Source organism: Vidua macroura, chromosome 15, assembly GCF_024509145.1.
Source record: "Vidua macroura isolate BioBank_ID:100142 chromosome 15, ASM2450914v1, whole genome shotgun sequence".
NCBI lineage: Eukaryota > Metazoa > Chordata > Aves > Passeriformes > Viduidae > Vidua > Vidua macroura.
Window position 1 is genome coordinate 3150965 of NC_071585.1, and position 13786 is coordinate 3164750.

Sequence of the window (13786 nt, forward strand, 5' to 3'; positions counted from 1 at the left end):
TCATTACGCCAGCGATGATTTAAAAGCGCCGTTTCCGCGGGCAATGCATCAGAGGTAGTGCCTTCGATGGAGGTTTGCAGGACACGTCCTGCGCGGTGCTGGGGCTTGGGACAATCCCAGGGGCGCTCACCAGAACTGAGGGGCGCCCATTGGTGCTAAATTAGGACACTGAACTTCAGCGGGAGACAGCAGGGGAATCTGTGAAGGAGAACGGATGGAACAACAGCTCTGCTGTTTCTCCTCCCAAGGAAACCGATGAGCTCTGCGCGGTGCAGGTGCCCCCGGAGGGCAGCTCCAGCCTTCACCGCCGCCCGAAAGGAGCACATGAAAAGCTCCCACAGTAATGGGAACCTGGCAGGGCATAGGGTCTGCCTGCGAACCAAGGACGACCGGACCTCGGACCGAGCCCAGATCGACAGCACGGAGCCGCCGATGGAGGTGCAAGCACCCCGCTATCCCCTTTCACACGAGAGGAAGGACGGTGGTGCCCCGGCGACCCGAAACACCGGGCTCCTCCTGCTCGGGAGGTGTGGCAGGCAGCCCGCGCTGAACCCTGCGGGAGCCCCCCAGCCCAGGCTCGCTCTCAGCCCCGCGCTTCTCCCGGTAGATGGGACGGAAAGAACTTTGGCAGCATCGCCGCGCTGATCTGCTCTGAGCCCCTCTTCTTTGCCAAGGCAGGCTGTGCCTACTGGCAGAGCGTGCAGTGGTGTCAGAATGCCCTTCAAAAAGCTCGCAGCTGCTCCTTGGGGACGCGGGAGCAGAGATGACTTTTAGCTATCAGCAGCCCCGAATAACAATCTCATACGCAGAGGATTTCTAGATTCCCACGAAAATCCTCATTACCCGCATCGAGGCACAGAAACATGGACCCACTACATTCAGTACATCGCAGGCAAGATCTCGTCTCTTTAACACGAGGACACAGATCGATCTGTTAACCCCCACCGGACTTGACGGAAGCTGCCGGGGAGGACACCAGCGACAGCGAGTACGGGGGCTCAGTCCCGCTCGGGCGGCAGGAGCGGCTCCGAGCCGAGCACCCGGAGTCTGACAACTCCGAGGCAGCCGAGCCGAGCATTTCCCTGCCTTTGAAATCTCGTTTGGAAGCTGCAAAACATCCCTCGGCCACCACGGCGGAGCAGGCGCTGCTGCCGCTCCCCCTCCGCTTCTCCCGCCCCCGGAGCCGCCCGCAGAAGCGCTCGGGAGCGCTCCCGGCTGCCAGCCCCGCCTCGGCTGCCAGGATCGCGTTGTGCCTGACAGCACCGCCTTAATCAGCATCACTCTCCAGAACAACGTGCGGCGGTAAGAACAGCCTGGGCTTGCAGCGACTGACAGCTCTGCACGAAATCGTTTATTCAGGGCACTGACGGATATTCTAGAGCCTTCTGTTAACCACTCCTGCCCAGACTGTTCCACGAAGTAAAAGCATCCACGAGCTGTTTCTAAAGTTAAGACTGCTTTATGTTTCTAACAGAAATATTGAAATATTTTCTTGATATTGTATGTCTATAACAAACCCCGATAAATTCTTCAACTCATTACTACAGTCAGAGAAACCAAGGGGAAACCGAACAGCAGCCAAATCCTGCCCTGCCCCAAAGATCGGCACTGAGACCCCCACATCGCCCTTAATCATAGCATAAAGAAAGGAGTCGCTTCCACACCTGTGCGCAAATGCTGTTTCTCCGTCTTCTACAGAGGCAGTTAAATCTGTTTATAAGCTTAAAACAGACGTTTTTCCTTTAGAAAACCGTGGTTCCATCACACCAATGTGAATAAAGGAAAGACGCGACAGTTCTACAGGGCTGGGGTAAACCTTGCTACTCACAAGTGAAGTAATTCACGCATAATTAAGTGGTGATGACCCACTCCGCTTCAGCACGCGACTCCCGTTCACGATCAAAGGAGACTAAATAAACAATCCCGAGCAAATACACAAAGAACTCAAAGCCGGTACTAAGTGATCTAAGAGAAGAAAAGAGAAAATCGTGGGATACATTCAAATGCTTTTCTACGGATCGACGAGAGATAACCCACTCCTAGGATACTTTTGAAAAAGGACGTGAAGTTTTCAAAATTCGTTGCTGTTTTCTGTACACCTATAAGCACCATTCTAGTAATTTTGGAAACAACGATCCATCATTTAAATTCTAAAGTCTGTGTCCTTCCTCTAAAGAGCTCTGTTAGTTCAAAACCCAACCAAATGTACTTTGCCAAAATAAAAGTACCGCGTTTACAGATATCACTGTGTCTTAAAAATATGGGGGTTAACCAAAGGAATTGAATGCATAACACGAAATTATGTATGTACTGCTTGTTTTTATTACCCCAGCTGCTTTACATGTTTCGCTTTTAAGCTATAGAGAAAATTAAATTAAATAGATCTTCCCTTTTCCTTTTAAAAATTGCTTTAATTTTCTGACACTGAACAAGAAACACTAAACATGACCCCGAAGTCTTCTTATCTCAAAGAGTGCTTTGAAGTTGGCCGAGATGAGAACCGAGTCAATTCAGTGCCATCAGCGCACGGACAAGATTAGCTGAAATATAATGGTGTTGAAAACAACTTGGTAATTAAACAATCGCTCTCTCCGTCGGGAAATCACTGAGGAAAACAGTACTGAAACTGTTCTCTTGGTATTTTCTGCTCTGCTGCTGAGAAAGCCAAAAGCTTTCAACCTACCATCACTGAACCACTGAATACCACACACAGAAGTTTTCCGTTATAATTTTCCCTTAATAAATTTCCCGCCTCTCTCAACTCCCACCAAATTTGGACTCTTCTTTCTGCAGCGCATTTCTGTACGGTTGAGATAAAAGAGACGCCCCATCACTACGAAGAGTGAGATCAGGCCGTGGGGAATGGTAAATTACCACCCCCTCCCTCAAACAGTTCTCCATTTTCCCACAAAGTATCCTGGATTTTCCTTCACCCCACCCTCACACACGCACATATTTTTGATGGACTTCCAGAGAAAGAACAACGCGCACAACTTCCACCAACATTTCATCCGCACTTATCGCCCCAAAATTACCACATAATGTATTTTAGTTTCTCAAGAGGGGGAAATCGCGACAATCACAAAGCTTCTAAATCTAAAAACGCATCAGCGCGTCTTGGCGCTTGACTGATAAGACATCAAATAAGCGTAAAGGCACCTGGTTCAAAGACGCGATTACATTCACTTTGAGGGAGATATCAAACTACTGAACAACTCACAGTTGAAAGGCTCTTGAAATAAGAAAATAAAATATCCCTTAACACCTAGTACTGCAATTTGACACCAAGGAGGCATTAAAAACCAAAAAATTACAAACGCCATTAAAAAAAAAATGTCCGATGCAAGATACTTTTTTAAAAGAGAAAGAAGAAAACACGGATATTTTGAGGGGCAGTCACATATAAAGAAAATGAAATTTCAAAATAAGGCAGATTATCAGGTCTAAATGCAACATGCTGCAAAGCTAGGACACGTTCTAAAAAATCTTATCACAGAAAAGGTGTTTTGATATATCGAAGATTTATGTATTAAGTAAATCGTACTACCAAAGACAGAGAAACAAAAACGTATGTTTTCGAAGACTCTTACCACGCTTGAAGCAAGAGGGGAGAGAGACGGCCCCTTCCCAGCAGAACCGTTTTCTGCAGCAGGACCGGGCGGCGGCGGAGGGAAGTTGGGGCTGAAAACCATGAGGTCGCTCTTGGCCGCGCCGTCCGCCACGCACAGGCTGCGGCTGTGGCGCTGCGAGTACGACCAGCTGCCCACTTCGCTGGCGCACACGAGCGTCGTGGGCCCGGGCCCCGAGAGCACGGCCGCCCGCGGCGCCCAGCGCGACGCCCCGTACAGCACCACGGCCAGCAGGAAGAGGCTGGACACCGCGCAGATGGCCACCACCAGCCACACGTTGGTCGCCGCGCTCGCCGCGCCGGGGCCGAGCTCCACGCCCAGCGCCGACCGCGACACCGACGACGACGACGAGGATCCCGCGGCCGCGGCCGCCGCCGCCTCGGCGGCCTCGACCAGCGACACGCTGAGCGTGGCCGTGGCCGAGCGCGCCGGCTCGCCGTGGTCGCGCACGACGATCAGCAGCCTCTGGCGAGGCCCGTCCGCCTCGTCCAGCGCCCGCGCCGTGCTCACCTCGCCGCTGTAGAGCCCCACGCGGAACGGGCCCTTGCCCCGCGGCTCCCACAGCTCGTAGCGCAGCCACGCGTTGTAGCCCGAGTCGGCGTCCACGGCGCGGATCTTCGCCACCACCTGCCCCGCCGGCGCCCCCCACGCCGCCCACGCCCACAGCGTGCCCGACTCCGAGCCCGCGCCCGCCGCCGCCGCCGCCTCCGCTGCCGCCACGCCGCCCGCCTCCGGTGCCGAGCCCGCGGGCGGCAGCAGCGCCGGCGCGTTGTCGTTCTCGTCCAGCACGAAGAGCTGCACCGTGGCGTTGCCGCACAGCGGCGGCTCCCCCGCGTCCACCGCGCGCACCTCGAACTGCAGCACCTGCAGCTCCTCGTAGTCCAGGGGCCGCAGCGCCCACAGACGCCCGCTCTCCGCGTCCACCGACACGTAGCTCGACGCCGCCCGCCAGCCGCCGCCGCCCGCGCCGCCCTCCCACACCGAGTAGCTGACGCGCCCGTTGCCCGCCTCGTCCGGGTCCCGCGCCCACAGCCGCGCCAGCTCCGCGCCCGCCGCGTTGTTCTCCCGCGCCAGCACCGTGTACACGGCCTGCGCGAACGCGGGCGCGTTGTCGTTCACGTCCGACACCGGCACCCGCAGCCCGCGGCTGGCGCGCAGCGCCGGCGCCCCGCCGTCCTCCGCACGCACCTCCACCTCGTACTCCGACACCCGCTCCCGGTCCAGCGCCTCGCGCAGCACCAGCGAGTACGAGCCCGCGAACGTCGCCTCCAGACCGAACGGCGACGCCGGCCACACCCAGCACCGCACGCGCCCGTTCTCCCCCGAGTCCCGGTCCGACACGCTCAGCAGGGCCACCACCGTCCCCACCGACGCGTCCTCCGCCACCGGCACCGACAGCGACGTCACCCACACCTCCGGCGCGTTGTCGTTCACGTCCAGCACCTCCAGCACCACCTTGCAGTGACCCGACAGCGGGGGTGAGCCTTTGTCCATCGCTTCTACAGGGATCTCGTAACTATCCGTTTCTTCATAGTCTAATTTGCCTTGAAGTCTGATTTCTCCTTTGTTTTCGTCGATAGTGAACATTTCTTTAACTTTTGTACTCACCCGTCTACTAAATAAATATATAGTATCACTATTGATCCCTTCGTCAGGATCCGTGGCACTAAGCGTGACTAACAGAGTCCCGATCTCTGAACCTTCTAAAGCTTTAACTTTATATACTGACTGGTTAAACTGGGGCGCGTTGTCGTTTGCATCCAGCACGGAGATCACCAGCTCCATTGTCCCACTCAGAGACGGCCGGCCCCCGTCACTCGCTGTCAGCACCAACCGGTGAACGGGAATTGTCTCGCGGTCCAAAGCTTTCGTTAAAATAAGACCCAAAGACGCACTCTGGTCATTATTCCCCTGATGATCAAGACTGAAATACTCGCTGGGGCTGAGGGTATAGGACAGCTGAGCGTTCGCTCCAATATCCGCATCCGACGCGCCCTCCAGAGGGAAACGAGACCCCGGCACAGACAATTCCGCGATGTTAAGGGTTTCTTCGTCCACCCGGAACATGGGGGCATTGTCGTTGATGTCGGTGACCTCCAGCTCCACATGGAAGACGCGCAGCGGCCGCTCCAGCAGCACCTCCAGGCGCAGCGCGCACGGCGCGCTCTTGCCGCACAGCTCCTCCCGGTCGAGCCGCGAGCTCACCAGCAGCGCGCCGCTCGCCCCGCTCACCTCCACGCTCGCCCGCCGGCCCTGCGCCACCAGCCGCAGCCGCCGCGCCTCCGCCTCGCCCGCCTCCAGGCCCAGGTCCTGCGCCAGACGGCCCACCACCGTGCCGGCCTTGGCTTCCTCCGCCACCGAGTAGCGCACCTGCCCGCCCGCCAGCGCCCAGGCCGCCTGCAGCACCAGCACCCGCAGCACGGGCCCCCACCGCATCGCTGCCGCTGCCGCCTCCGATCCCTTCCCTGGCCCTGACCGGCTCTCCGCCACTCCCCCGGCGATCGCCTCAGGGTCTCCCTGGAAGGATCGGCACGCCGCTCCGCTTTCTGGGCGCTCCGCCCGGGCCGGTCCGCCGCATCCTTCCTCCCGCTGACGGCACCGTGACTGAGGCTCGGGGAGGAGCTGCCGCCCTTCCGTGTCTCACGGCGCCTTCGCGGCCAACAGCGGCACCTGGTGTCCGACCGCGGCTCCTTCCGCGAGCAGCCGCCTGCTGCCCTCCTCCCGCTGCCGCTGCGGCTCCGGGCGGGGATGGACCTGCCGTGGCTCCGCCCGCTCGGCCGACGCGCTCCGAGATTTCCCTTCCGAACACTGCCTTCCTCCGCAGCGGTAATAGTTGGTCCTTTTGTCTCCTCCCCTTCTCCTTCTCCTCTTCCTCTTCTCCTTCCTTCAGGCACTTTAATTGAGAAGTACACTTGCCAAAATGTACATATAATTGAACGCCCATATTAACCCGGGAGTCATACCTAGGAATATCTTCACTGCATAAAGCCTACCCCACCTCTGATCTCCGGGCTTTATCTTCTCCTATGCCTGAGGAGGCATAACTCAATTTTCTCATGTATGTCTTCTTCTGGAAGTTACTTCAGCTGTCTTCTCTACAGAATAAGACTGTATCCTTCCATCTATAGAAAGTACTCAGGTCTTCAGAAGATATAGATTCACATATAATGTATTTGGTCTAGTCCAGGAATGCTCGAAACGAACAGAAATTGCTTACCTTTTCATGGCTTTGTGACACGGATGTAGCTGAGCAATTCCACACAGTCTCCTTGGTTTTTTGTAGAGTAAATAATACAGTAAACCCATCATACTACAAAGGGTACCTATCCATTGCAGAATTGTTTTGCCTTCTGCAGTATATTTCCAACCGAGTAAAGCATCAGCAAATACCAATTCCAAAGACTTCCAACTCCATCAGCGACACCCTAACTCTACGCTCTAAACATAACCGACAGAGCAGAAATCCTCTCAGAAGGGTGAAACAGCTCAGGGAACCTGAACTCTCTCATCTTTATGTGTCAGTATTTTCTCTAGTTTATCCCCCAAGTGTAGCTGCACAATGAAGATCAAGGTCTTGATTATCATTTTTAGGCAGGTAGAAACTCACAGTACAGCAAAACAATGTGCCCGTTACTGATGGAGGTGAGCTGCTGCAGGACACAGCAGAATCACTCAACCATGACACAACTGAAGACAAGGTAAAAGGGTTGCACCACTGTTCTGGCAAGGCACAGATTCATCTCATAACAGGTTCCCAGGCTCCCACCTCATCTACTGACATAAATGCAAAGAGCCTCTTCTCTACACAGCTACAGCACTTTCTGCTGCCCTGCCCTATAGGCCAGGCAGTAACATAAACCAGGGAATTTCACAGATTAGTGAGTTGCTGGTTCTACCACAGGAAGAATCATCGATGAATGCACCTGGGGGTAAAAAACAACAACAAAAAAGGAAGATACAAAAAACTAAAAAAGTCCAGGTAGGTCCCTCGATAGATATTTTTAATTACACCTGTTGCTATTCTAACTGTTGTCTTGATTTATTTCTAGGCTTCTATTGTCAGGCCTGTGTTCAAGGATCACTGTTCAAAATTTCAGGGAAGCAGGGCTGAAAAAGCAGACAGTTTTTTTTCCATCCTCTCAAATCCCCACTGTCTTGCCAGCATTTTTGTATCCATTTCTATGAAGGCAGAAACAAATGAAACCGACAGCCTCACAATTTTCTCTCGAAGTAAAATTGACCTTAAGAGACTACAAGACAGTGAACCACAGTGATGGCAAGGGGCACAGACTCTGAAATAAAAGAGCATTATTTGGCAGCATGGCTTTCACTCACAATTGCCACAATTGCCATCTCCTGATAAAGTCAAGCTAAATCGCTCTCTGGAAATCGGGAGTTTCAAGCATCATCCATCTTCGTATTCACATGCTTTTCATAAGGCAAGCACACAATGAGACAAAAAAAAATCAGTTTATTTTAAGAAGTATTCTCAGGGAAGGGAAAACCAAAATTAAATTAAGTAAACACAAAAAAGATAATGTCAAAACCCCACAACATCCTAGACATACAATGCCTATGACCTGAGATGCTTCTACAAATACATTAATCCACCAAAAACAAGTCCTCTACCAACAGGTCTTGCTCGGTCTAGCACTACAGCTGCACATTTTGACATCTACTTCGGTGTGTGTTGTTCTGCAATTAAGTGCCTTACCTTAGAAAGTGCATTTCAATCATACTTAGCAGGGGGAAATGTGAAATACATCTGTCTTTTTCATGCCCATAGTAATTCTGTAGTACTTCACAAACTAATATATGCCATGCACGGTGAAGAGGCAGGAACTTTAGATATAGATTTCCGTTTCAGAGGCGAATCAAAAAGGAGGACAGACTTCTGAGTAAGAAAAGACTGGAAACCAGCAATTCACAGCAGGCAAAAGCAAGGAATTCATTAGAACTGCCCCTGTAATACAGAGAAATGTGGGCAAGTGAAGATCCCCCATTCTAAATGAAAGACTGAAAGAGGCACTCAGACTTCTGATTAAAGCCACAGATGGAAGAAAACCAGACCTGATAACACCAGCAAGATAAGGTAAACATTGCAGTCAGGCAGAAATCTTTGTCAAGAATTGTTCCATTTACTAATTCATGAGGGGATCTCAGAAAGTCATGAACAATGAAGTATCAAAGATTAGAGGAGATATCACCGTATGGAGCAGAGTTCAAATACAGGTCTGCTGACAAGAACTGCAGAAAGAGCTGAATACTCTGAAGACCTGGGTAGGAAAATGGCAAAATATTTTGAATGCAGGGGATTACAAATCTGAGCACACAAGAAAAAGATGTGGCTTCAAGACAGACTGTGACTGTTTTCTGAAACAGCCACTGAAGGATCTAAAATTACAAAATAGAGAAGAAAGTGACATAGAGATGAATTCCATTCTCAGTGCCACCAAAACTGCAAGACTCACGAGAATCTGCAAGCAAGTATTTCATTCAACATTGCAAAGAGGGCAGCAACATTTAAGTATTTTGCAGATCTGCACTCCTAAACAAGGTAAGAAGAAGAGAAGATCACAGTGGCATAAAAAAACAGTTGCGATGTAACAGATTACAGACCACGAAGAAAAGTGATAATGAAACCAGCATTCAAAGGGTAAACGACCATGAAACAGGGACCGCCCCCGCGGCGGGAGGGCGGAGCCCGGCTCCGGACAGCAACTGCAGTGGGGGCGGTGGGGAGCGGACTGAGCGAGAACGGGAGGACTACTGACCGTGTCGAGGAGAGCGGAGGGCTCCGGCTGCGTGTCCTTGGGCGCGGGGCCGGGCGGCGGCGGAGGGAAGTTGGGGCTGAAAACCATGAGGTCGCTCTTGGCCGCGCCGTCCGCCACGCACAGGCTGCGGCTGTGGCGCTGCGAGTACGACCAGCTGCCCACTTCGCTGGCGCACACGAGCGTCGTGGGCCCGGGCCCCGAGAGCACGGCCGCCCGCGGCGCCCAGCGCGACGCCCCGTACAGCACCACGGCCAGCAGGAAGAGGCTGGACACCGCGCAGATGGCCACCACCAGCCACACGTTGGTCGCCGCGCTCGCCGCGCCGGGGCCGAGCTCCACGCCCAGCGCCGACCGCGACACCGACGACGACGACGAGGATCCCGCGGCCGCGGCCGCCGCCGCCTCGGCGGCCTCGACCAGCGACACGCTGAGCGTGGCCGTGGCCGAGCGCGCCGGCTCGCCGTGGTCGCGCACGACGATCAGCAGCCTCTGGCGAGGCCCGTCCGCCTCGTCCAGCGCCCGCGCCGTGCTCACCTCGCCGCTGTAGAGCCCCACGCGGAACGGGCCCTTGCCCCGCGGCTCCCACAGCTCGTAGCGCAGCCACGCGTTGTAGCCCGAGTCGGCGTCCACGGCGCGGATCTTCGCCACCACCTGCCCCGCCGGCGCCCCCCACGCCGCCCACGCCCACAGCGTGCCCGACTCCGCGCCCGCGCCCGCCGCCGCCGCCGCCTCGGCTGCCGCCACGCCGCCCGCCTCCGGTGCCGAGCCCGCGGGCGGCAGCAGCGCCGGCGCGTTGTCGTTCTCGTCCAGCACGAAGAGCTGCACCGTGGCGTTGCCGCACAGCGGCGGCTCCCCCGCGTCCACCGCGCGCACCTCGAACTGCAGCACCTGCAGCTCCTCGTAGTCCAGGGGCCGCAGCGCCCACAGACGCCCGCTCTCCGCGTCCACCGACACGTAGCTCGACGCCGCCCGCCACCCGCCGCCGCCCGCGCCGCCCTCCCACACCGAGTAGCTGACGCGCCCGTTGCCCGCCTCGTCCGGGTCCCGCGCCCACAGCCGCGCCAGCTCCGCGCCCGCCGCGTTGTTCTCCCGCGCCAGCACCGTGTACACGGCCTGCGCGAACGCGGGCGCGTTGTCGTTCACGTCCGACACCGGCACCCGCAGCCCGCGGCTGGCGCGCAGCGCCGGCGCCCCGCCGTCCTCCGCACGCACCTCCACCTCGTACTCCGACACCCGCTCCCGGTCCAGCGCCTCGCGCAGCACCAGCGAGTACGAGCCCGCGAACGTCGCCTCCAGACCGAACGGCGACGCCGGCCACACCCAGCACCGCACGCGCCCGTTCTCCCCCGAGTCCCGGTCCGACACGCTCAGCAGGGCCACCACCGTCCCCACCGACGCGTCCTCCGCCACCGGCACCGACAGCGACGTCACCCACACCTCCGGCGCGTTGTCGTTCACATCCAGCACCTCCAGCTCCACGCTGCAGTGACCCGACAGCGGAGGAGTCCCTTTATCTGTCGCTTCGACTTGCAATTCGTGTAAACGGACGTCTTCGAAGTCCAAAGTACCTTTCAGTCTGATCTCGCCCGTCTTGGTGTCAATCGTAAAGAGTTCTTTGTTAGCGATAGGAGTCGAAGTCAAGATGCTGTAAGAAAACTCTTTATTGCTTCCTTCGTCCGAATCCGTGGCATTCACACGTGTTACGAGCGTCCCCTCTGTAGTGTTCTCCGGTAGCTGCACTTTATACACTGACTGGTTGAATTGGGGCGCGTTGTCATTCGCGTCCAGCACGGAGATCACCAGCTCCATTGTCCCTGTCAGAGACGGCCGGCCCCCGTCACTCGCTGTCAGCACCAACCGGTGCACGGGAATCGTCTCGCGGTCTAAAGACTTTGCGAGTACCAGAAACAGAGACTTCCTGCTTTCATCAGACGATTTAACATCGAGTGTAAAATACTCACTGGGGCTGAGTGTGTAGGAGAGCTGCGCGTTAGTTCCTATATCCGCATCCGACGCGCCCTCCAGCGGGAAACGAGACCCCGGCACAGACGATTCCGCGATGCTGAGGTTTTTGCGGGCGGCGGGGAAGATGGGGGCATTGTCGTTGATGTCGGTGACCTCCAGCTCCACATGGAAGACGCGCAGCGGCCGCTCCAGCAGCACCTCCAGGCGCAGCGCGCACGGCGCGCTCTTGCCGCACAGCTCCTCCCGGTCGAGCCGCGAGCTCACCAGCAGCGCGCCGCTCGCCCCGCTCACCTCCACGCTCGCCCGCCGGCCCTGCGCCACCAGCCGCAGCCGCCGCGCCTCCGCCTCGCCCGCCTCCAGGCCCAGGTCCTGCGCCAGACGGCCCACCACCGTGCCGGCCTTGGCTTCCTCCGCCACCGAGTAGCGCACCTGCCCGCCCGCCAGCGCCCAGGCCGCCTGCAGCACCAGCACCCGCAGCACCGCCGCACACCAGCGCTCTCCCATCGCCGCCGCCGCCGCCGCTGTGGCCGCCGCCGCTGTGGCTGCCGGCCCCGGCCCGGGCCCCGCACGGCTCCCCGCCGCCGCCCGGACGCACCGGCTCTGCTGCCCGGCCCGCGCCGCCCCCCCGCGCTCACAGCCGGGCTCTCCGCCGCACCGGGGCGGAGCCGCCCACACGCCGTTCCTGAGCCTGCAGCGACACCGTGCGCTGCTCCGCCGCCTCACCCGATCCGCCACAGCGCCTCTGCCTCCGCTCTCTCATGGCCGCCTGCTCTGCTTTTTCTTCTTACAATGCTCCTTTTATATTTTATCTTTTGGTCCTTTCCCTCTGCTCTCTTCTTTCCCCTTCTGGTATCTCGCCAGCCGTCTCCAGCGCCACGCAGCAGAAAAAGCAAGCCAGATCCACGAACCCGACTTACGTGTTATTAGCGTCGGACCGCAGAGTATTCTCATCGAGGCGGAGCCTGCTGAGAACCAGCTTTACCCAACGATTAGAGGTAAGGTCCTTGTGTACTGCTCATCTCCTTTGTTGTTGTTTTCTTTCTCCTCTTTCTCATCTCCCATTCTTAATTACCTCCTTGTGTCATTCCTTCATAGCATCTTCTGTCTTCTTCTTCTCTCACTCATTTTATGTCCCCCTTTCTTGGTCTCCTCCCTTTCTGTGTACTTTGAGAGCATCTGTGGCATACCAGTAAATTTGTCCGTCCTTCCTTCCCTTTTCCCATCTTCCTCCATCCTTCTCACTGCCCTTATGCACACACATACTTACTCTCTTCTTCTTTATGTCTGTTACCAATGTATTTTTCCATTACTTCACTCTCCCCATGAAGAACGAACACGACATTGGTGACAGTTCTCATTCCTCTCCATTGACATTGGTGACAGTTCTCCTTCCTCTCTGTTGTCACCTTTCATCTCTCTGCTCAAGGAGCAAATTTCCTGCTCACTTCCAAGTCTATGCCAGACTGACAGAGTGCTCTTTCACCTCACCTTCTGGAAGGAAACCACACTCTTCAGGCCCCATCCTCTCAATGGAGAAAATTCTCAGCTCTCTGGAACACACGCCAAATCCCTAGGTATTTTGACATTAGTGCAAATAGACTTTACTAAGCACAAACAACCCTGGGTGATCTTCAGGAACTCAAAGCCATCAAGGCCCAGCACACCAATCCTTCCTGAATGCTGGAAAAAAACATGGAGCAACCACATCCTCCGAATATTCTCCATGTACTTCAATGAAGAACTGTTCTTCAGGCCTCATTTGCCACCTGCATGCTGAATGTAAATATCTGGCTTCATATTTCAAGCAGGCCAGCACAATCAGAAACACGCTGCAATAATGTCCAGCCCCAGGGGCATATTCTCCGTGGAATTCCTCTGTGCAGCCTGATCCACAGGGTAAAGGCAACAGAGTCATTTTATCTGTGTCATTTTCTCGGAGAACACACCCCAGACTCCCAGCACATCCACTCTGAGAGATGTGTTAGGGTCCCTCCTTCATCCGTGATTCCTGTTATTTGTTCATACTGTGTCTGGAGAAAGACGATAGGAATGAGAGGAGGCAGTGGTGCTCTGCTGATCCAGTAAAGGAATCACAGAACATTTCAAACTGGAAGGCACCCATAAGGATCATCAAGTCCAACTCCAAATCCAGGCACATTTGGCCAATCCAAAATGAAGATATCATGACTAAAGATGTAAAGGTACAACTGTAATTCAGACTCATCTTCTTTAGGTAGCAGGAACTTACCTGAAGCATCCCTGGCTCCTTCTTCAGAAAATATTTACTTTCAAGGGCAGGTATTGGTTCTGAAGCATGTTTTCTTCTACTGTTATCAGAGATTGCTGGGGAAGATGAATAGGGGAAAATGACCCACATTCTGCAAAAGTCTCTCAATCACTGAACAGAGCACAATGCTC

At 55.5% G+C, this 13786-nt stretch overlaps 1 protein-coding gene across 3 annotated transcripts in view; it reads right to left on the reverse strand.

Moving 5' to 3' along the window:
• The window catches only part of LOC128814914 (protocadherin alpha-C2-like), a 93256-nt gene extending 81351 nt beyond the window's left edge, over positions 1-11905 (reverse strand). For all 3 annotated transcript variants that reach the window (XM_053991225.1, XM_053991224.1, XM_053991222.1), the window contains exon 1: positions 9404-11905. In XM_053991225.1, the coding sequence (XP_053847200.1) occupies positions 9404-11872 (2469 nt within the window). In that variant the 5' untranslated portion in view covers positions 11873-11905. The remainder of the gene's footprint in view (positions 1-9403) is intronic.
• Positions 11906-13786: the final 1881 nt, after the last annotated feature.